This window comes from Carassius auratus, chromosome 6 (genome assembly GCF_003368295.1).
Source record: "Carassius auratus strain Wakin chromosome 6, ASM336829v1, whole genome shotgun sequence".
Taxonomy (NCBI): Eukaryota; Metazoa; Chordata; class Actinopteri; order Cypriniformes; family Cyprinidae; genus Carassius; species Carassius auratus.
Genome location: NC_039248.1, coordinates 14760750 through 14783842, shown reverse-complemented (window position 1 = coordinate 14783842; position 23093 = coordinate 14760750). Strand labels below are relative to the sequence as shown.

The 23093-nt window shown below is 40.6% G+C and overlaps 1 protein-coding gene across 3 annotated transcripts in view; it reads right to left on the bottom strand.

Moving 5' to 3' along the window:
- Nucleotides 1–14: 14 nt before the first annotated feature.
- grb2a (growth factor receptor-bound protein 2a) overlaps nucleotides 15–23093 on the bottom strand; it is a 50414-nt gene continuing 27335 nt past the window's right edge. For 2 of the 3 annotated variants that reach the window (XM_026263006.1, XM_026263005.1), the window contains 4 exons: nucleotides 15685–15782; nucleotides 12226–12348; nucleotides 11638–11806; nucleotides 15–2764 (listed from right to left, as the gene is read on the bottom strand). In XM_026263006.1, coding sequence (XP_026118791.1) covers nucleotides 2579–2764; nucleotides 11638–11806; nucleotides 12226–12348; nucleotides 15685–15782 — 576 coding nt within the window. In that variant the 3' untranslated portion in view covers nucleotides 15–2578. The remainder of the gene's footprint in view (nucleotides 2765–11637; nucleotides 11807–12225; nucleotides 12349–15684; nucleotides 15783–23093) is intronic. The other variant, XM_026263007.1, reaches the window with a different exon arrangement.

Here is a 23093-nt window from a genome sequence, read left to right as displayed (position 1 = left end):
ATGTTATAAAAAAGCAGTCTCACTTCTATTTTATTGTTTTTCTCTGAATGCGTATTGTCAATACTTTTTTTTTTTTTTTTGATCCGAGATACTGGACATGTAGAAATATTGTAATGTAAACAACACAGGACATAATTACAGTGAAACACACACACACACACACACACACACACACACACACACAAATGAACACTTAAAAAGGGTAAATGTTATGAAATGTATTTCACTCATCATCTACATTGTGCAGGTGTACATAAACTCCAGCATTATGAAATTGAACTCTTCTGACAGCAAAAGGATGCCATGTATATTTCTATCGTTGAGGTTTACTGCAGCTGATGAAATGGCTTAGTTTCAACATAACACATTATTCCATTATGACACAGATGTATATAGACATCTCATTTCTAAGAGCACAAGCAACACAACTAATAATACATCAAACATTTGAAAAATTAACTGAATTTGAAGTAAATGACCTTGACAAGTAGAAAGAAACTGAATGTCTACAAGGCTTCAATGTATATTAGCTTTCCAATTTTAAGATAAAAAACAATTCAGCATTCAAAAGTGGCTTACAGATGCATACACTTAATTGTTTTCTTTTAGTTAACCAGGGCCACATAAAGAAAAACTCAAACTCAAAAACAGAAACAAAAATAAACATCCTCAAATGACATCATGAAGACTATACAGCCCTCAGCTTCAAAAAGTGGCATTTAATGGCCCTGTTAACGTGTGGTAAGAAAATTTAATGACATTACAACAAAATGCATACCATCTAAACAAGTTCAGCCCTTTGTCAGCACAGTTATATGGCATCATTCTAGACAGCACAAAGTCCAAGATCACTGAATTTTGTTCACTACTAAGAAGATATATCAAACGTTTGATATTTAAACTCTTGATCTGTACAAGTGCACTGGGAAGTTTCACTGGAAATATCATTATTCTATTTTATTTGGGTATAATCTAGAGTAACCAACATACTCTATGAAAATCCCCAATGCAATCATATGACCAGTACCATTTTAAAGGGCTTCATGAAATGCTTCAAATTTGTTACATTTGATCACTGACCTGCTACAGAGGCTTTGGCAACATTACATTATTTTCAAGGTATTTTGATTTAAAGGGACAGTTTACTCAAAATTGCAATTTAGGCATCACCTTCATGATGTTCCAAACCTGCAACACAAATACCCATATTCTGAACACGTTTTGAATTTGAACAGAAAAAATATGTACACATGTGGAACAAATGAGGATGAGTACATAATGTACTCATCAATATGTCCTCTTTTTCCCAGACATATCCTGGCTGGGATTTCTAAGATGCCTAAATTGTCTAGGTTACAGGTGTGTTTGGCTTGAAGCAGTGCTGTGCAGACTGATCTGTTTTTGACATCAAAGTACAATGAGAGATATAAAGACCAGATGCTCAGCATGCTGTCAAATCACTCTCGTGGCACTTTGTTGTCAAACATATGTAAACGTAGATGCCTCATTGGCAACTGTTTCCATGGGCCACTACACACAAGCCGTCCCTCAAATTGTATTGGTCAACTTGAGGCCATTCATCATAGTCAATATTCAAAGATGCCACAATCCTGCTCAGCCGATGGTCTGTGAACCCATATAGTATGGTGAATGACGTCAAGTTGACCATTTCAAGATGGCAGACGTGGTTATGTGCTTGAAGCAGATTGAATGGGGAATCTATACACATCTATGTTCACACACAAATCGGTCCGCACAGCTTCAAGCCAAACACACTTTTTTGCCTTTGCTTTCTATTTGTTTCATACTTTGTGAAAGTAAACCAATGGCATGTAGGGATTGTACATAATCTACCAATCACAGCATGCGAGAAGGTGGGATCCACAGAGAACGGTCAAATAAATGCACATCTTAGACAATTTAGAAATCATGGCCATGACATGTAAAAAGAGGATGAATAGGATTTGTCTAAAAAGGTGAACTATCCTTTTAAGACAAAAAGACAACTACAAGTAAGTTAATTTGACTATTGTATGGGAATGAAATTATATGGCATGTAGTAATTATGCTTGACAATATCACACCAAATAACACTTACATTACTTCTGGAAAGATGACAAAAGATGAATTCATAAATCAAGCATGAAAAATGCGTGATGCATTTTAACAATAAAAATCAAGCATAACATGGTGTTCAAAATCAGTCATGGTGCAAAACTGTGACAGTATTGTGATTGTGATATTGTGAATTTCCTTCACACAAATTATTTTTTTTTTGTTAGTACAGCTGATGTCTTATAACATGAAATAAAGTTGCATATAAAGCATAGCTGATGTAAAACAGTACATGAAAGAAATATCAGTCTGGAGCATTTTTCCTCACACAGCCAATAGTGCTTCTTAAAATGTCAATCACTCCAAACACACTCCAAACAGCACAGTCTTTATTTTCCCGGCCAATCGACATAAACGTCCCCAATTGAGCCTTTTCTCTCCATCACTCTGTGGTTTTTGTTTCCGTGGCAACCCAGCTCTATGTCCACAGGTGCTTTAAGCAAGCAAGCATTTTCTCTGCAAGTTACATATTTTGATTGACAGGTGTAACATAATTTCGAGGAAACATTCCGGTTTGTCCGTGACAAGCCCCCTTCCACCAATTAGGATCCGAGTTGTCCAGGACCTGGATAAAATCTCCACGCCTGAACCCCAGCTCCCCATCCTCTTGAGGGTCAAAGTCAAACAAAGCTTGAACGTATGTAGAATGCTGTGGAATAAAAGAAATGTTAGATTAATAATAGAAATGATTAATAATAGAATAATAGAAATGTTGGGAATTATGACAATATTGCCTTGAATGTGGCTTAATGTCTGGCTGTATATATATATATATATATATATATATATATATATATATATATATATATATATATATATATAGTTGATTTATTTCACTAATTCTATTCAAAAAGTGAAACTTATTAGTATATTATTGTTTTTTATATATATATATATATATATATATATATATATATATATATATATACATATACATATACATATATATATATATATATATATATATATATATATATATATATATATATATATATATATATATATATATACATAAAGTCAGGTCCATAAATATTGGGACATCGACACAATTCTAATCTTTTTGGCTCTATACACCACCACAATGGATTTGGAATGAAACGAACAAGATGTGCTTTAACTGCAGACTTTCAGCTTTAATTTTAGAGTATTTACATCCAAATCAGGTGAACGGTGTAGGAATTACAACAGTTTGTATATGTACATCCCACTTTTTAAGGGACCAAAAGTAATGGGACAGATTAACAATCATAAATCAAACTTTCATTTTTTAATACTTGGTTGCAAATCCTTTGCAGTCAATTACAGCCTGAAGTCTGGAGATCAATTAGACATCAGCGTACGCTGTGTTTCATCCCTGGTGATGCTCTGCCAGGCCTCTACTGCAACTGTCTTCAGTTCCTGCTTGTTCTTGGGGCATTTTCCCTTCAGTTTTGTCTTCAGCAAGTGAAATGCATGCTCAATCGGATTTAGCTCAGGTGATTGACTTGGCCATTGCATAACATTCCACTTCTTTCCCTTAAAAATCTCTTTGGTTGCTTTCCAAACACCAAACTACCCGGAAGACCATGGAAAACAACTGTGGTGGATGATCGAAGAATTCTTTCCCTGGTGAAGAAAACCCCCTTCACAACAGTTGGCCAGATCAAGAACACTCTCCAAGAGGTAGGTGTATGTGTGTGTCAAAGTCAACAATCAAGAGAAGACTTCACCATGTGAATACAGAGGGTTCACCACAAGATGTAAACCATTGGTGAGTCTCTAAAACAGGAAGGCCAGATTAGAGTTTGCCAAACAACATCTAAATAAGCCTTCACGGTTCTGGAACAACATCCTATGGACAGATGAGACAAAGATCAACTTGTACCAGAGTGATGGAAAGAGAAGAGCATGGAGAAGGAAAGGAACTGCTCATGATCCAAATCATACCACCTCATCAGTGAAGCATGGTGGTGGTAGTGTCATGGCGTGGGCATGTATGGCTGTCAATGGAACTGGTTATCTTGTATTTATTGATGATGTGGCTGCTGACAAAAGCATTAGGATGAACTCTGAAGTGTTTCGGGCAATATTATCTGCTCATATTCAGCCAAATGCTTCAGAAATCATTGGTCAGTGCTTCACAGTGCAGATGGACAATGACCCGAAGCATACTGCGAAAGCAACCAAAGAGATTTTTAAGGGAAAGAAGTGGAATGTTATGCAATGGCCAAGTCAATCACCTGACCTAAATCCGATTGAGCATGCATTTCACTTGCTGAAGACAAAACCGAAGGGAAAATGCCCCAAGAACAAGCAGGAACTGAAGACAGTTGCAGTAGAGGCCTGGCAGAGCATCACCAGGGATAAAACACAGCGTACGCTGATGTCTAATTGATCTCCAGACTTCAGGCTGTAATTGACTGCAAAGGATTTGCAACCAAGTATTAAAAAATGAAAGTTTGATTTATGATTGTTAATCTGTCCCATTACTTTTGGTTCCTTAAAAAGTGGGATGTACATATACAAACTGTTGTAATTCCTACACCGTTCACCTGATTTGGATGTAAATACCCTAAAATTAAAGCTGAAAGTCTGCAGTTAAAGCACATCTTGTTCGTTTCATTTCAAATCCATTGTGGTGGTGTATAGAGCCAAAAAGATTAGAATTGTGTCGATGTCCCAATATTTATGGACCTGACTGTATATATATTATATTATATTATAAGATTCACAAAGAGTGGACTGCAGCTGGAGTCAGTGCTTCAAGAACCACTACGCACAGATGTATGCAAGACATGGATTTCAGCTGTCACATTCCTTGTGTCAAGCCACTCTTGAACAACAGACAGTGTCAGAAGCATCTAAAGACAAAGAGGACTGGACTGCTGCTGACTGCAAAAGTTATGTTCTCTGATGAAAGTAAATTTAGCATTTCCTTTGGAAATCAGGGACCCAGAGTCTGGAGGAAGAGAGGAGAGGCTTACAATCCATGTTGCTCGAGGTCCAGTGTAAAGTTTTCACAGTCAGTGATGGTTTGTGGTGCCATGTCATCTGCTGGTGTTGGTCCACTGTGTTTTCTGATGTCCAAGGTCAACACAGCCATATACCAGGAAGTTTTAGAGCACTTCATGCTTCCTGCTGCTGACCAACTTCATGGAGATGCAGATTTCATTTTCCAACAGGTCTTGGCACCTGCACACAGTGCGAAAGCTTCCAGTACCTGGTTTAAGGACCATGGTATCCCTGTTCTTAATTGGCCAGCAAACTCGCCTGATCTTAACCCCATAGAAAATCTATGGGGTATTGTGAAGATGTGATATGCCAGACCCAATAATGCAGAAGAGCTAAAGCCCATCAGAGCAACCTGGGCTCTCATAACACCTGAGCAGTGCCACAAACTGATCGACTCCATGCCACGGCGCATTCCTGCAGTAATTCAGGCAAAAGGAGCCCCAGCTAAGTATTGAGTGTTGTACATGCAGTTGGCCAAGATTTCTAAAAATCCTTTCTTTGTATTGGTCTTAAGTATATTCTAATTTTCTGAGATACTGAATTTGAGATTTTTGATGATATTCTCATTATATGACCAGCACCTGTATATATATATATATATATATACTGTGTATATATATACTGTGTATATATATATACTGTATATATATATATATATATATATATATATATATATATATATATATATATATATATATATATATATATATACAGTACAGACCAAAAGTTTGGACACACCTTCTCATTCAAAGAGTTTTCTTAATTTTCATGACTATGAAAATTGTAGAGTCACACTGAAGACATCAAGGGCTATTTGACCAAGAAGGAGAGTGATGGGGTGCTGCGCCAGATGACCTGGCCTCCACAGTCACCGGACCTGAACCCAATCGAGATGGTTTGGGGTGAGCTGAACCGCAGACAGAAGGCAAAAGAGCGAACAAGTGCTAAGCATCTCTTGGGGAACTCCTTCAAGACTGTTGGAAGACCATTTCAGGTGACTACCTCTTGAAGCTCATCAAGAGAATGCCAAGAGTGTGCAAAGCAGTAATCAAAACAAAAGGTGGCTACTTTGAAGAACCTAGAATATGACATATTTTCAGTTGTTTCACACTTTTTTGTTATGTATATAATTCCATATATAATTCCACATGTGTTAATTCATAGTTTTGACGCTTTCAGTGTGAATCTACAATTTTCATGAAAATAAAGAAAACTCTTTGAATGAGAAGGTGTGTCCAAACATTTGGTCTGTACTGTATATATTGTGACGAGCACTCCCAGAGGAATCAGCGTCGCCCTGGAAACCAAAGCAAAACACCTGCACGTCCTCGTCACCGGCTGATCGGTCACAGCTTCTCCCCATCAGCAAGCACATTTAAAAGGAGCACATGTTACACTCAGAGGAGGTTCTTGAACCGAATGCAATGCTGGTCTAATCCCTCTCTCTTCACTTTACAGAAAGCACCGAGTGACCGACAGCCCAGCCACTTTGGAGCACGTTTGGACACCCACTTTCACCTTAACTGGCACAGAAGAGCACACGGGAAGCACCGGCCACCAGGCATCACTGTGACAATAAATCCACCCTCCGGGGCTTTTGATTTCACATACCTCTTGTCGAGTGATTCTTCACCCCGTGACAGTGGTGGAGAATGCGGGCATTACAGTGAGGAATCACCGACAAGATCACCGCCCCAACTCAAAATTTTTTCCCTGTTTTTCCTGTTTCTGTCACCAGCACCACGGAAGGCGGCACGCGCGTCCCCGCGATGGAGGACGTCTAACAACGCCTCGCGGAAGTTAACATCCGCCAGCAGCAAATAGCGGAACACCTCTGCCACTCGCCTGGGCAGGACGGAGGATGAACTCGCGGCCGTCCGGGCAGCCGCGGCCCAGCGCGTTCCGGTACCTGAGCCTCGGGCACAAGCCACCCGTTTGTTACCTAAGATGACAGCTGATGACGATGTGGAAGCCTTCCTTCAGATTTTCGAAAACACTGCCCACCAAGAGGGATGGCCAGGGGACGAGTGGGCACGTGCGCTGGCACCCCTACTCACCGGTGAAGCACAGAGGGCTTACTTCTCGCTCCCCCTGACGAGTGCTGACTGTTTTGTCGAAGTTAAGCGAGAGATCCTGGCGAGGCTGGGCCTCTCCCCTGTAAGCGCCGCCCATCAGTTCCACGAGTGGGAATACAAGCCCCGGGTGCCAGCCCGTGCCCAGGCAGCCGAACTCAGCCGCATCGCCCAGCACTGGCTGTTGGAAGGAAACCCCACACCAACACAGGTAGCGGAACGAGTGGTGGTCGATCGCCTCCTGCGCGCACTACCTCGCGCCCACCGACAGGCCGTCGGCATGAGGAACCCACGTGACATCCGGGAACTAGTGGAGGCGATCGAGCTGGCGGATGCTGTCCATCCCAGCGGGGCAGGGGACCGGCTGCCGCCATTCCTCCGGAGGGTGGTCCAGGAGCGACGCCCGCTTGAAGGCATCGCGCAACCAGTCAGCAGGCCGACGGTTCCCCCACCGTGAGATAAGCCCATGCCAAGTGCAAACCACCGACGCCTCCACGAGCCTGGCTGGCATGCTACATCCTTCACCAACGGGTGCCGGCGGGAGCCCACGAAGCAGACGTGAAGGTGGATGGAAGACGGTTCCGGGCCCTGTTGGACTCAGGCAGTGCGGTAACCTTTATCCAGTCGCGGCTGTGCGCCCCTCGAAGCGGCCGGAAAAACTTCCTACCGATTACCTGTGTGCACGGAGACACTCACCAAGTACATGCCCGTGAGATGGTCATTTCGTCCCCCCAATGCACCTGGCCGGTGGAGGTAGGCCTGGTGAAGGATCTGCCGGTGGCTGTACTGCTTGGACGGGATTGGCCCGGCTTCGAGAAGCTGCTGTCCACTGCTACTCAGCCTGCCAGCCCCAAGGGGAACCGTCAAAGACCGAGGCGGCCGCCTGGACCCCGCCACCGACCGGCCCTGCTCGTCTCCAACAGTGGGAGAGAAGGTGAGGCCCCCTCCCTATCTACTAATCTGTTTTATGATGTCTACCAACAGGCCACTGGAGGGGGCTCTTTCGCCAAGGAACAGCGGGAGGATGACCGACTCAAGCACTGTTGGAGCCAGGTGCGAGTCGTGGATGGAGAGGACGTCCTCCCCCGGCCCCACCCTCTCCCACATTTTGTTGTAGAGAATGGCCTGCTGTATTGTGTCGCCCAGCATAGGGGGGAGAAAAAGTTACTAGTTGTGCCTCGAGCCAAGACCGAGACCATTCTAGAGCTGGCCCATTCCCACCCCATGGCAGGACACCTCGCGGCAGCCAATACTGCACAACGCATCCACGACTGTTTATCACCCCCAAACTGATGGCCTCGTAGAGAGATTTAACCATACCCTCAAACAAATGCAAGCAAAAGACGTGTGGTGGCGGAGGACAAGTGGGATTGGAACCTCATGATCCCCTACGTGCTCTTTGGGATCCGCGAAGTTCTCCAGGCCTCAACTGGCTTCACCCCCTTCGAGCTCCTGTACGGCCGTAAACCCCGGGGCCCCCTGGACGTTGCCCGGGAAGCGTGGGAGCAGCAGCCTGCCCTGCATCGTACTGTCATCGAACATGTCCGGCAAATGAGAGAACGGATCGACCGAGTGATGCCGTTAGTCCGGGAACACCTCACCAGGGCCCAACAGGTGCAGCAACGTCGTTACGGCTGGGCAGCCCAGCCACGGGAGTTCCAACCGGGAGACCGCATCATGGTCCTGGTCCCCAGCTCCGCATGCAAATTTCTGGCCTCCTAGAAGGGACCCTACTCGGTCGTGGAGAGGATTGGACCGGTCACTTACCGCCTGAGACAGCCGGGACGACGGCAGGCGGAGCAACTCTACCACATCAACCTCCTAAAGAAATGGGTGGGGACCCGGGACCAAGTAGCTGCCCTAAGCCTCACCGAGCCCGTGGTTGTGGATGTCAACCCCCACCTTTCGGCTGCCCAGAAGACGGAGCTGCAGCACCTGGTCAGTCAGTTCCAGGATGTGTTCTCCTCTCAGCCCGGGCAGACCAACGTGCTTCAACACCATATCCGGACGCCCTCAGGAGTCGCCGTTAGGCAACGGCCCTGCCGAGTCCCGGAGGCTCGTCGGCAGGCTATTGAGGAAGAGGTCCAACAGATGCTAAAGTTGGGGGTAATAGAACCATCCCGGAGTCCGTGGTCCAGCCCCATTGTGATGGTCCCAAAGCCGGATGGCACCCTCTGCTTTTGTAACGACTTCCACTGCCTGAACGAAGTCTCCGAATTCGACGGGTACCCCATGCCTCGGGTGGACGAACTGCTGGACCGGCTAGGAAGGGCCCGGTATATCAGCACCCTAGACCTCACCAAGGGCTATTGGCAGGTACCGCTCTCAGAGTCAGCCAAGCCGAAAACCGCCTTCTCCACCCCCAGTGGCCACTGGCAGTACCGGACCCTTCCCTTCGGCCTACATGGGTCCCCCGCGACGTTCGAGCGGATGATGGACATCCTCCTGCGGCCTCACCAAGCTCACGCGGCCGCCTACCTGGATGACGACGTGGTCCACTCCGAGGCTTGGGACGGACATTTGAATCGTCTGCGGAGGGTGCTCTCGGAGCTCCGGCGGGCTGGACTTACCGCCAAACCCCGAAAATGCCACCTAGCCCTCTCTGAGGCCAAGTACCTGGGCTATCAAGTCGGCCGAGGACTCATCTGGCCGCAAGACAAGAATGTGACGAGCACTCCCAGAGGAATCAGCGTCGCCCTGGAAACCAAAGCAAAACACCTGCACGTCCTCGTCACCGGCTTATCGGTCACAGCTGCTCCCCATCAGCCAGCACATTTAAAAGGAGCACATGTTACATTCAGAGGAGGTTCTTGAACCGAATGCAATGCCGGTCTAATCCCTCTCTCTTCACTTTACAGAAAGCAGCGAATGACCGACAGCCCAGCCACTTTGGAGCACGTTTGGACACCCACTTTCACCTTAACTGGCACAGAAGAGCACACGGGAAGCACCGGCCACCAGCTAGCGGAGCAGCACCTTTCACCAGGCAACACTGTGACAATAAATCCACCCTCCGGGGCTTTTGATTTCACATACCTCTTGTCGAGTGATTCTTCACCCTGTGACTATATATATATATATATATATATATATATATATATATATATATATATATATTAGGGCTGGGCAAGTTAACGCGTTTTTATCGCGTTAACGCATTAATTAATTAACGCCGACAATTAGTTTATCGCGCGTTAACGTACTTTTTATTTTGAAAGTCCGTTACTCACTGCGTTTCAATACACATAGCTAGACTGTAATAAAACAACCGAATACAACACAAACCATGGGTCACAGGAGGGGTGGGATGTTTATCAGTAGGCTACTGGCTGCTTGGGTTGAACTAGCGCGCAAAACAGAAAATCATGTCCAGAGTCGAATTCCATCTGGTTGGAATGTCTTGTATAAGCGACTCCTTCTTTTGTCCAAGTTCAATTTGTTTTTGTTCTAATTCTGCAGCACTCGCTGCACTGTGCTTAAAATGGCCCACAACCTTTCTGTATTTGGCCAGGACGTTGTCAAACGCGCTGTTGTGCAGAGATACTATGACAGAACGCTGGAGACTGTGCGCGTCGCAGAGGACGTGTTCAAAAGGCAGATGTCTTGCATCAGCGATCATATTTCTTGCACTATCTGTGCTAAGTGTGCTGACTTTATTTGAAATGTCCCACTGCTGTGCAACATGAATAAAATGTTTAGCGCACGTTTCAGCAAAATGTCTCTCTTTATCATCTGAAAATGTGAATAACCTTGTGTGTCTTAGCAACTGTCTAGGTGCAGATGAGTAAGTAAATGTAAAGTTGGAAGAATGGATAAATGAAGTTAATTTTGTCCACTCAACCTGCATCACTGAAAGATTTTTTTTTTTTTTTTTGGACTGAGATTCTCAGTCTCTTAAAGGAGATTGATGTTGTTGCTCGGAGGGGCCAGTTAAAATGTTATGATCGAGGTTCTGGACATTTTTTTTTTTTACAAACTAAACAAAACTTTAATGTTTTATTTAATAAAATGTTTTAATGTTTTAATGTTTTATTTATATGTTAATGTTATATTTAATTTGATTACATTAATGTTTAAGTTAAGATTTACAAGAAATGTTAACTGCTACTAACTTTTAACTGCTGTAAAAAAGCACTTTATTTTGTTAAAAGTTTTGACAAACAACATTTTATTAAACTTTTATTCATACAACAGAACTTTGAAATAATAAAATTACACAATACACTACTTTTGATTTCATTATTGAATTTTGCGCATGCTGCGATTAATCGTGATTAATCACAGAAAATCATGCGATTAATCGCGATTAAAATATTTAATCGTTGCCCAGCACTAATATATATATATATAATATATATATATATATATACACACACACACACACACACACACTGAATTTTAATTGTTGATATTGCTAACAAAGTATTGATGAAATGTTTCAGCACTGATTCAGTCCTACCTGTGGTACCTGTTCAATGTCCCTGAGGAAAATTGGCTGATTCCTGGACACAGAAGTGGACCGATGATAATCCACTAAGGAGTTTAACGAGTTAAATTTGACCACCCACAAGAAGTATTTCCCTGCTCCATCCCGTAAGACTTTGAAGTGCTGGACATCATTCCCAAATCTACAGTAAAGGGAAAAAACACAGTGTTTAGAAAATTACATAATAGCCGTCTGCATTTATAACACTTGGACATTGCAATTATAGTGAAGAACTCTGCAATGTTCAGTTTATCATGAAGCCTAAGGTTTGCAGCTATCTAACTATTTGAATGATTCAGACAGCGTTGGCCTAGTTTAGAAACCACCCAAAAAGAATTTGCAATAACACATAAATAAAGTGCTGAGAACGGCCATATTTTGTGCTGCACTGCATCAATTATTCATTGACATGCCCCTATTTACAAGAACAGATTCAATTACTGCATCAAAATTTCTAAAACAGCAGCCTGTGTTAGGGTTCATTACTAGAACAGTCATATACAAACTGGCAAAACATTAGAATATAATAAAACAGAATAGAACAGAATGTCAAATACATACTTGACAGACAGCGAGAAGTCTCCAGGTGCACTCTCACTTTCTCTAATGAGAAAAGCTCCATCGTGTCTCTGTTTATTTAACATTTCTTCTGCCTTTGCACGGGGAATCTTCCCATAAAACCAGCTGTGTGTTCAGAACAAATCAAAAAGCAGTAGTTTAGATACTGTGTAGAATGCAACTGAACACATTCAAATTTTGAGAATACAAAGCAGCTATGAGACAACAAAACTTATGTAATATAATTATAATCATATTAATCACGATTAATCATGTAGAAAATAAAGGTTTTTGTTTACATAATACAGTATTTTTCATGGCATAGATTCAACAAGGTGTTGGAAACATTCCATAGAGATTTTGGTCCATATCGACATGATAGCATCACCCAGTTGCTGCAGATTTGTCAGCTGCACATCCATGATGCAAATCTCCCGTTCCACCACATCCCAAAGCTGCTCTATTGGATTGAGATCTGGTGACTGTGGAGGCCCTTTAAGTAAAGTGAACTCATAGTCATGTTCAAGAAACAGTGTGAGATGATTTGAGATCTGTGACATGGTCCATTATCCTGCTGGAAGTAGCCATCAGAAGATGGGTACACTGTAGTCATAAAGGGATGGACATGGTCAGCAACGATACTGAGGTATGCTGTTTAAACAATGCTCAATTGGTCCCCAATGGGCCCAAAGTGTGCCAAAAAATATCCCCCACACAATTACACCACCAGCAGCAGCCTGAACCATTAAGACAAGGCAGGATGGATCCATGCTTTAATGTTCTTTATGCCAAATTCTGACCCTACCATCTGATTGTCGCAACAGAAATTGAGACTCATCAGACCAGGCAATGTGTTTCCAGTCTTCTATTGTCCAATTTTGGTGAGCTTGTGTGAATTGTAGCCTCCGTTACCTGTTCTTAGCTGACAGGAGCGGCACCTTCTGCTGCTGCACCCCATCTGCTTCAGGATTCAATGTGTTGTGCGTTCAGAGATGGTATTCTGCATACCTTTGTTGTAATGAGTGATTATTTGAAAAAAGTGAAAGTGAAAGTGACATGACATACAGCCAAGTATGGTGACCAATACTCAGAATTCGTGCATTTAACCCACCCAAAGTGCACACACACAGCAATGAACACACACATGGAGCAGTCGGCAGCCATTTATGCTGCGGCGCCCGGGTAGCAGTTGGGGGTTTGTGCCTTGCTCAAAGGCACTTCAGTTGTGCTATTGCCGACCTGAGACTCGAACCCACAACCTTAGGGTAGTCAAACTCTCTAACCATTAGGCCACAACCTCCCCAAGAGTTACTGTCACCTTTCTATCATCTCTAACCAGTCAGTCCATTCTTCTCTGACATCTACAAGGCATTTTCGACCACACAACTGCTGCTCACTGGATATATTCTCTCTTTTGGACCATTCTCCGTAAACCCTAGAGATGGTTGTGCATGAAAACCCCAGTAGATCAGCAGTTTTTGAAATACTTAGACCAGCCCGTCTGGCACCAACAACCATTCCACGTTCAAAGTCACTTAAATCCCCTTTCTTCACCATTCTGATGCTCGGCTTGAACTTCAGCAAGTCGTCTTCACCACATCTAGATGCCTAAATGCATTGAGTTGCTGCCATGTGATTGGCTGATTAGCAATTTGTGTTACCAAGCAGTTGCGTTTATATGTTAAATATATCAATACATGATATAATTTATATGAATATCAATATTTACAGGTAAATACCTGTAAATATTTTCAAAATATATGCTGTATGTGTCTTTATATATGCATAATAAATATACACAGCACACACTCATATGTTATGTAAACAAAAACTTTTATTTTGGATACAATTAATCACCAATAATCATTTGACCACTAATATATATATATACACACACACACACACACACACACACACACACACACACACACACACACACACATACAATACAGACCAAAAGTTTGGAAACATTACTATTTTTAATGTTTTTGAAAGAAGTTTCTTCTGTTCATCAAGCCTGCATTTATTTGATCAAAAATACAGAAAAAAAAATGTAATATTGTGAAATATTATTACAACTTACAATAATAGTTTTCTATTTGAATATACTTAAAAATATATATATATATATATATATTCCTGTGATGCAAAGCTGATTTTAGTGTCACGTGTAACATCTAGTCTATCACGTGACCATTTAGAAATCATTCTAATATTCTGATTTATTATGTTGGAAACAGATCTGCTGTCTAATATATTTGATGAATAAAAGATATGCCGGCAGCCATATCACCCTGGAGCCCACGACCGGTTTCCCACTGAAGCTAAGCAGGGCTGAGCCTGGCCTAGACCTCCTGAGAAAACTAGGTTGCTGCTGGAAGAGGTGCTAGTGAGGCTAGCAGGGGGTGCTCACCCTGTGGTCTGTGTGGGTCCTAGCACCCCAGTGTAGTGACGGGGACACTATACTGTCAACAAGCACCGTCCTTCGGATGAGACGTTAAACCGAGGTCCTGACTCTCTGTGGTCATTAAAAATCCCAGGATGTCTTTCGAAAAGAGTAGAGGTGTGACCTCGGCGTCCTGGCTCAATTCGCCCATTGGCCTCTGACCATCATGGCCTCCTAACAATCCCCATATCTGCTGATTGGCTTCATACTCCTCTCCATCAGTAAGCTGGTGTGTGGTGGGTGTTCTAGTGCAATATGGCTGCTGTCGCATCATCCAGGTGGATGCTGCACACTGGTGGTGGATGAGGAGATACCCCCTGACTATGTAAGCGCTTTGAGTGTCTAGAAAAGCGCTATATAAATGTAAGGAATTATTATTATTATTAAAAGGTTAAAAAGAACTGCATTTATTCAAAATATATTTTTTTATAATAATATATATTCTAATAATATATTTTCTTTACTATCACTTTTTATCAATTTAACATCCTTGCTGAATAAAAGTATTGATTTTATTTAAAAAAAGAAAGAAAAAAATACTGAACCCAAATTACTGACCAGAAGAGTATATTGTTGTTACAAAATATTTATATTTTAAAAACATAGCTTCTTTTTTTTTACTTTTTATTCATCCATGTATCCTAAAAAAGTATCACATGTTCAGAAAAAATATTAAGCAGCAGATCTGTTTCCAACTTTGATAATGAATCATCATTTTAGAATGATTTCTAAAGGATCATGTGATAATGATCCTAAAAAATCAGCTTTGCATCACAGAAATAAATGATAATTTAAAGTATAATACATTTAAAAAAAAAATTCTGTATTTTTGATCAAATAAATGCAGGCTTGATGAGCAGAAGAAACTTCTTAAAAAATAGTAATGTTTCCAAACTTTTGGTCTGTACTGTATATATATATATATATATATATATATATATATATATATATATATATATATATATATATATATATATATATATAGTCTTTTTGTAACTAAAAGGGCAAATACTTACGGGTGTGGCTTCATTTCTATGTAATTTTTAGGGATGAATCCTTCTTTTCCATTGAGTTCTGCCTTGTACCAGTTCTGGTCACATTCTTCATTTAAAATCTGATGGGGAAACAAAAGACACTTTAAAACTTGACCTGCATGGTGTCACTCACTATACAGTGTCCACACAGTAAACCTCCAATCAGCCCACTTATCTCAGAACACAGAGGACCTAAAGAGCCAATCGTATCACTGGCTGTGGTGTTTGAAACCCAAGACCTTGCTCTATAAATAGCATACAGGAAATATCCTTCATTTCAACTTTAAGCCACACATAACATCCTGTATATTTAAGACTTCTCTGGCACTAATGAGAAATACATTGCGCACAGTCTGTTCTGTGGAACTGCAAAACTGATCCAGATGGATTTGTGCAAAAACACGTGTGAAATTAGCATCGTTCCTGATGGCCAGGATCTGATGTCTCTTTCATCACTGAAATACAATGCTGTACCCACAATGAAGCCATCTGTGGTAATGATGACCATCACCATCAAATATGAAATGAAGAAAGAAGTACAGTACTGCACTGTGTACAATCTCAGAGGTGAAGGGCCAAAAACAGATGAAGTGGACAAATATGAACAAATATGATTACTTTAGACTAAAAGACTCTCTCAGTCTTGCTTAAGTCAAGTATGTTATGACACATTCATCTAAGATAAATGGGAATGCTATCCTATAGGCTGGAACTTTCTCACAACCCTGAAAGATGGTCTCCCCATGACTCTCTAAAAACAACCATTAATCTGCTCTCACTCCCACCAAGCCATGGCGCCTCTTTTCTCTGTCTTCAAGAAAAATAGAATTACATTATAAACAAGCCAAGATGTCAAATTCCAAATATAAAAAAGGGGGAAAATAGATCTTGATAACTTCAGGATGGGAGAAATGAATACAGCTACCGGTAATCTAAGTTATAAAGACATTATGTATTTATGGAAATAAACATTTGATCCCCTGCTGATTATTATTATGCAGTTTGTCCAATTAAAAAGAAATGAATGTTTTGTAATTTTTATGGTAGGTTTAATTTAACAGATAACCAAAAATACAGAAACAAACAAACAGACAAAAAAAAAAAAAAAAAAAACACATTATGTAAAGGTTAGAAAATTTATTTGCATTTCAGTGAGTAAAATAAGAATTTGATCCAAAAGCAAAACATGACTTAGTACTTGGTGCAGAAACCCTTATTGACAAGCACAGAGGTAAGATGTTTTTTGTAGTTGGTCACCAGGTTTGCACACATCTCAGGAGGGATTTTGGTCCACTCCTCTTTGCAGATCTTCTCTAAACCCTTAAGGTTTCTTGGCTGCAGTTTGACAACTTGAAGTTTTGGCTACCTCCACAGATTTTCTATAGGACTGAGGTCTAGAGACTAACTAAGGCCCCAGCATGACCTTAATGTGCTTCTTCTTGAGGCATTTCTTTGTTGCCTTGGAGGTAAGTTTCGGGTTATTGTCATGCTGGAATACCCATCCATGACCCATCTTCAGTGGGGTTTTTTTGGCTGAGGGAGGGAGGTTTTTGACCAAGATTTTACAGTACATGACGAGATTGGGTAATGGATGGTTCATGAAGACAATCTCTTGAACATTGTGGTAGCTGATAAATTGCCTTATCCTTTTGTTCTAGGATGAGACCTCCCAGTACTTTTTGATTTGTTCGAATCAGACAAAATCCGAAAATGCTATGCTGCTGTCAGCAGGGGGCAGGCTAAGAAGTCTTATGAGCACTTGGAGATCCTCAGTACCTTGCCATTCTACATTTACATGGCAACACCCAGGAAGTCACGTAAAACTCGTGGGCAGAGAAGACAGGAGAAATTCCTTCACACAGTTGTGAAGTCACAAACTAACACCCAGCCAGAGTTGCCTTTAGGATTTCAAATGCCAGCTAGTATCATAAATATGCAGAAATCTGATCCATCTTTAACATCTCTTTTTCAGAAAATCAAGGAGGAGCCAGGAGATGAGCTGGATGTGAGAAAATAGGAGTACATCTTGCAAAATGGTATTTTTTGTTCCCTGGGCTGGCCACCTAGGTAAGCACAAAACCACAGCCCACATTAAACACAATTTTCACTGGCCTGGACTGTGTAGAGATGTTGCTGAATGCTGCAAAAGTTGTCCATAGTTTCAAATGACATCTGCTAGTCTTCCCTCCAGAGCTCCACTCCTACCACTCACCATCATTGCCACTCCATTTTTATCGCCTTGGGATGGACATTGTTGGTCCTGTTGAGAAGAGTAAAGCTGGGAACCATTACATGCTGGTTATACCAGACTATGCAACCAAGTACCCCGAAGTGTTCCCATTGAAGTCCATAAAAGCTTAATCTGTGGCTTTTTGTCTAGTACAGTTTTTTTTTCAAGAGTGGTTTTCGCTTGTGAAATACTGACTGATCAAGGAACTACCTTTTTGTCAACTTTGTTGAAGCAGGTCTTTCAATTACTTGGCATTAGGAGCCTGAGAACCACACCTTACCACCCACAAACGGATGGGCTGACAAACAAGGAAGCGACTCCATGATATCCGGCAATCAATGAGTAAGCAACCAGTTTCGTATGGTCCAAACTTCCCAGGGAAGTCCGTTATTCGACCGTGGAAAAAGAGGGACCACACAAGGTAACATCACCTCATTTGATTATCGTTTTATTATTTCACCTCCTTAGTTTGTTGCACTGATTATTATTTACAGTCATCCAAACTATGATATCTAAACGAGGAACACAATAGTTTTTTGATTTGGTTTATTTTGCTTTACCTTTATATTGATTAACAGGGAGTGCACTAATCACATGTTTCTTTGTGTTGAGTTACCTGGACCTGTTGAGGGGGTCCCTTCCTGGTTGGGCGAAAGGAGTGGCTAAGGGCTGAGGAGACCTATATCCAGGAGCCAGATCATTAGGTCATACCATGTCTCACCATGTGCCAGTGGGGATTCTGTCCTTAGTTAGCTCTTGAGTTCCCAAGTGTTCATTTGTTTACCCCTTCTATGTTATTTGATTTTGTCAAGCCGTTATATAAGCTTCCTTCTGTGTCATTGTGGAAGGTCAGTTTTTTGTTCAGTTAACCTTGCGTTATGAGTCAATGTATTTGAGCCTTTATTTTTGTTGATCTTTTTTTTAAGGCCTAGTTATTAATTTTGGTCCTTATGTAACTTCTCAATATTTTGGGTAATAAAACCCCACTTTTTGAAAACTGCCTCCTGTGTCCTCTAGCCTCACTGTCTTGGTCCCTGACAAGGGCTGATCCTTCACCTTTCTCATGATCATCCGTACCCCATGAAGCAAGATCTTGCAAGGAGCTCCAGTCCGAGGCCACCTGATGGTTGTTTTGTATTTCTTCCATTTCTGAATAATCGCACAGACAGTTGTCTCCTTCTCACAAAGCTTCTTTCTGATGGTATTGTAGCCCATTCAAGCCTTGTGCAGATCTACAATTTGTCTCTGACATCCTTTGACAGCTCTTTGGTCTTGCCCATGGTGGTGGGAGAGGTTGGAATGAAAGATACAGATTGTGTGGAGAGGTTTATTATACACTTGACTAGCTGACATTAGGAGTAACTTCTTAAAGTGACAGGACTTATCTGTGTTCCACATGGGCACATACTGTAACCAATATGTGGGAGCACTCATTTCAACGCAAATCAATTTCCAACCTCTATATAATGTGTTTTTTTCTGGATTTTTCGGTTGATATTCTTTCTCTATCTGTTAAAATAAACCTACCCTAAAAATTACTGACCCTTAATTTCTTTGTAATTGTGCGTAAAGGAAAATGACAGCTGAAACTTTAAATCAGCTTTATTCACCAGGTGTGTGCAAACACACAAGGAATTTTTTTTTTCTAAGGTGCTCCTGGTACATACAGTACACACATACATATACACACATCTGACATGTGAACAGAAAAAAAGAAAACTAATTACTTTATTTTTACTTAATCAAAACAACTGAACTGCAGTTTGATTGATATTACTTTGGAGTTAGAATGCACAATAATTTCTGAAGAAAAAAAATTATATATATATATATATATATGTGTGTGTGTGTGTGTAGTATTTTTTTAAATACACCCACACTCTATGCAGTAACAAACAGAGAGAGAAAAATATTGTTTTATTCTTTTTCCTACCTCTGGTCATCTTGGTGAATAGAAAGCAACCTGAGTTTTAGGAAATCTCTATGTGGGTGCAGTGAATAATTTGCATATGCAAAATTTGCCCCAATTTTGTGTCTTTCCAGTAAAACCCCTTGCAGTGGTTGGATGAAAACTGGTATTAAACATAAAACACAGAATCAGAGCTTTGTTCAAGAAAAAATAAAATAATACAGCAGCTAGATACTTGAATGTGATGCCAAAACCAAGTCCAAATTCTAAACCCAGTTTTGTGGTTTAGAGATGTCAGCCAGCCCCAATCTACAACCACTAAATCTCTTTTCAGAGGAAATGATAGTAGCAGCAGCTTGTTTGCCCACAGCGAAGCACTGTTGCTAGGCAGAAAGCACACAGCAATACAAAGAAAGTGGGAACTAGGTTCAAACCATAGCAAAATACTGAAACATTTTAGATGTTGATGGCGCACTTGTGCCCATGAGTACAATAAGTTGACCTAATTAGATCCAACACGGCAGCTAAAAAAAGCTATTTCTGCCATGTTACAGGCAAAACTTTTTTGTTACCATTGACATCAAATTTCAGAAAATTCCCTGGCTCATTTTTTTTTCTGTTGTTGCAGTTAAAAATCAGAATCTAAAAGGATATTAAGATATATCTAATACTTCTTAAGTTACAGGTATGCAAACTTGAGGCAAAAAACAAACAAACAAACAAAAAATCGGTTTGCACTGTTGGCATATAATGAAACAAAGATTACTAAAGTCAACAGATTTTACTAATATACATACCAATCTCTGAGTAAACATAAAATAATGATGCTGCCATCTTTCTAAAGTCAGTTTTACCCTCCTGTAATTTGGCTCCATATCTCAGGTGAAAATGGCCATTTTGACCCCCCTCTACAAAACAGTTGATTACTCAGTACATATACATCCATGACATTTAATATTTTGGCTTTCATTACTATACATGTTTATCTTTCTTCAGAAGAAATCTTAACAAAATCAAATAAATCTGAAAAAAAAAGTTAATGGAATATGGATCCAATTCGCATGGAATAGAGTGGCGGAACTATAACATCACTTTATAGGCCGATCGGCTGTTATCATTCCACTGGTTCCCTCGACAAAAAGCCAATAGGATTTTTTTTAATAGGCATTTGGATCATCGCAAAAAAACAAGCTCTGTGTTCAATCATAGTTCCTGAAACTTAAACGTTTTGTCCATCAAATAATCTTCACAAAATAATATAACTTTTATGAATTTTGATTCCTAAATAAAAGTGGCAGATCTTAAAGCTAAACTTGGGCTATAAACGAACTACAGCACCTTCAACATCACCACCACCATGCTCTTGACAACATTTTCAAACTTATTTTTAATACGTTCAGTGAAAAGGATTTAGAGTTTATGTACATTATGGTACAAACCCAGAGTATATCTATTAATTGGTTATTCTACAATTAATTATACTACAAATTATACACTACAATTGGAAAATACTGTAAATAGATAAACTGCGCGGCGTGATGTTTTATGTCTCCGACAGCACCTTCAGGCCATTTAGCAATTTATTTATTTATTTAACTTTTTTAGGAGACATAACAGTTTTTAAAAAATTACAAGTGTTTTATGTCGCAGAATAAAACGTGAAAGTTTCCTGAGCTTGTGTGAACCACGGACCTTATTTTGGGGGATTTAACCAAACTCCCATTAAAAAAAACATGAACTCTGGGATGATGGAATCAGAAGTGCTAAAATGCTAACTTACTTCCAGGTTTTTCCTACAAAGTGACATCATAGTTCCAGCAGTATTGCATTTATTTTTAATTCCCTCCAGTGTTTATAATCATTCAGCACTCGTGCTCTCCTGGAGACTGTGCTTTCATGCACATCAGCAGCGCACACAAATGGTTTACACATACTCAGTTTGCAGTGCGTATGTGGTGTGTATTTTTTCCAAGCTCATTTTAACGGATTTAAACATTCACACTGCACACGATTGCAATCCAGTAGTGCGTTCCAGGAGTGGTGTGTTTGCAGTGGTGCATCAGTGGGCACTTTTAGATAAACAAGGCAATAATTGATGGCACTCGTGGAGGTAGGAAAACAAAGTTCTTTATGAAACGCAGGACTGTTGTAATAAAGATTTAAATGCAAAAGAACAGTCAGTAGAACAGTGAAAAGTAGTTTAAATGTTTTGCCACTCACTTGAGCAACTTAATATATAAATGTAGATGTACACGCAAAAGTTAAAAGCATTGAATAATGTGTTTTTCATAATTATTCTGTTTAAACACATTATGAAAGTTTGTATTACTGTACTGTAAAAGAATCACAATGCTGAAAATGTATTTTTAGTAACAATCTTTGGATTTGAAATCAAAATAATGGATAAATGTTGTTTTTGTAGTAAACAGCCACAGATCAGTTGCAGACTCTTTCACTGTGTCAAAGCATAGTCAGAGCTGCTTCTTTACCACTTGCGTACCACACATGGACTTCATATACACTGCGATGGAGTGTGTGAACCTGGTGTAAAAGGCCGCCTCACAAAATGAGGCTTGTTCTGTGTGTAAGCTATTGTTCAACAATTGCATGATTGTGCAATGCAGTAAATGATCTAATATTTAGGCGAGATATATATTTTAGAAAAATGTCTAAAAAATTCTCCCATCCACCCCTCAAATGAAAAAAATCCCCTTTAACAGGAGTCACATAAGAGGGGAATTCATTTCAAAAATGTCCATAATAAATGTCCATAATAAATGTCTAAAAATCTTGATTGAATAATCACTATAAATATTTCTAAATGATAAAAAAGAAGGCTTTAAAACGATTGGTATCAGTGAATGTATTGGCAGATACTGCTTTCTGTGATCGGCAATCCGCCTCAAAATCCTGATCAGAGCACCCTTAACAGGTTAACTTTATAAATACATTAACTTGTCCATCACACCTACACACCATTATACAGTGCATTAAAGGAAATGGCTCACAAGTGCAGAATTTATTCCTATTATTACTTGCTGCATTTGCCTAAAATCACCACCAGTTGCTGTTGTTAATACTAACTCTCAGTGAAACTGAATAAATTCTGGTCGTAGCTGTCATGTCATGCGGTTAAGACACAGCCTAAGCCTGGAGGTGTTGACAACACTCATGCAGAGAGAGAAAGAGAGTGCAAGGCCTCTGACCACATCTGTCAACCAGCTTGCTTTTAACATTGACAAGCTCTGTCCA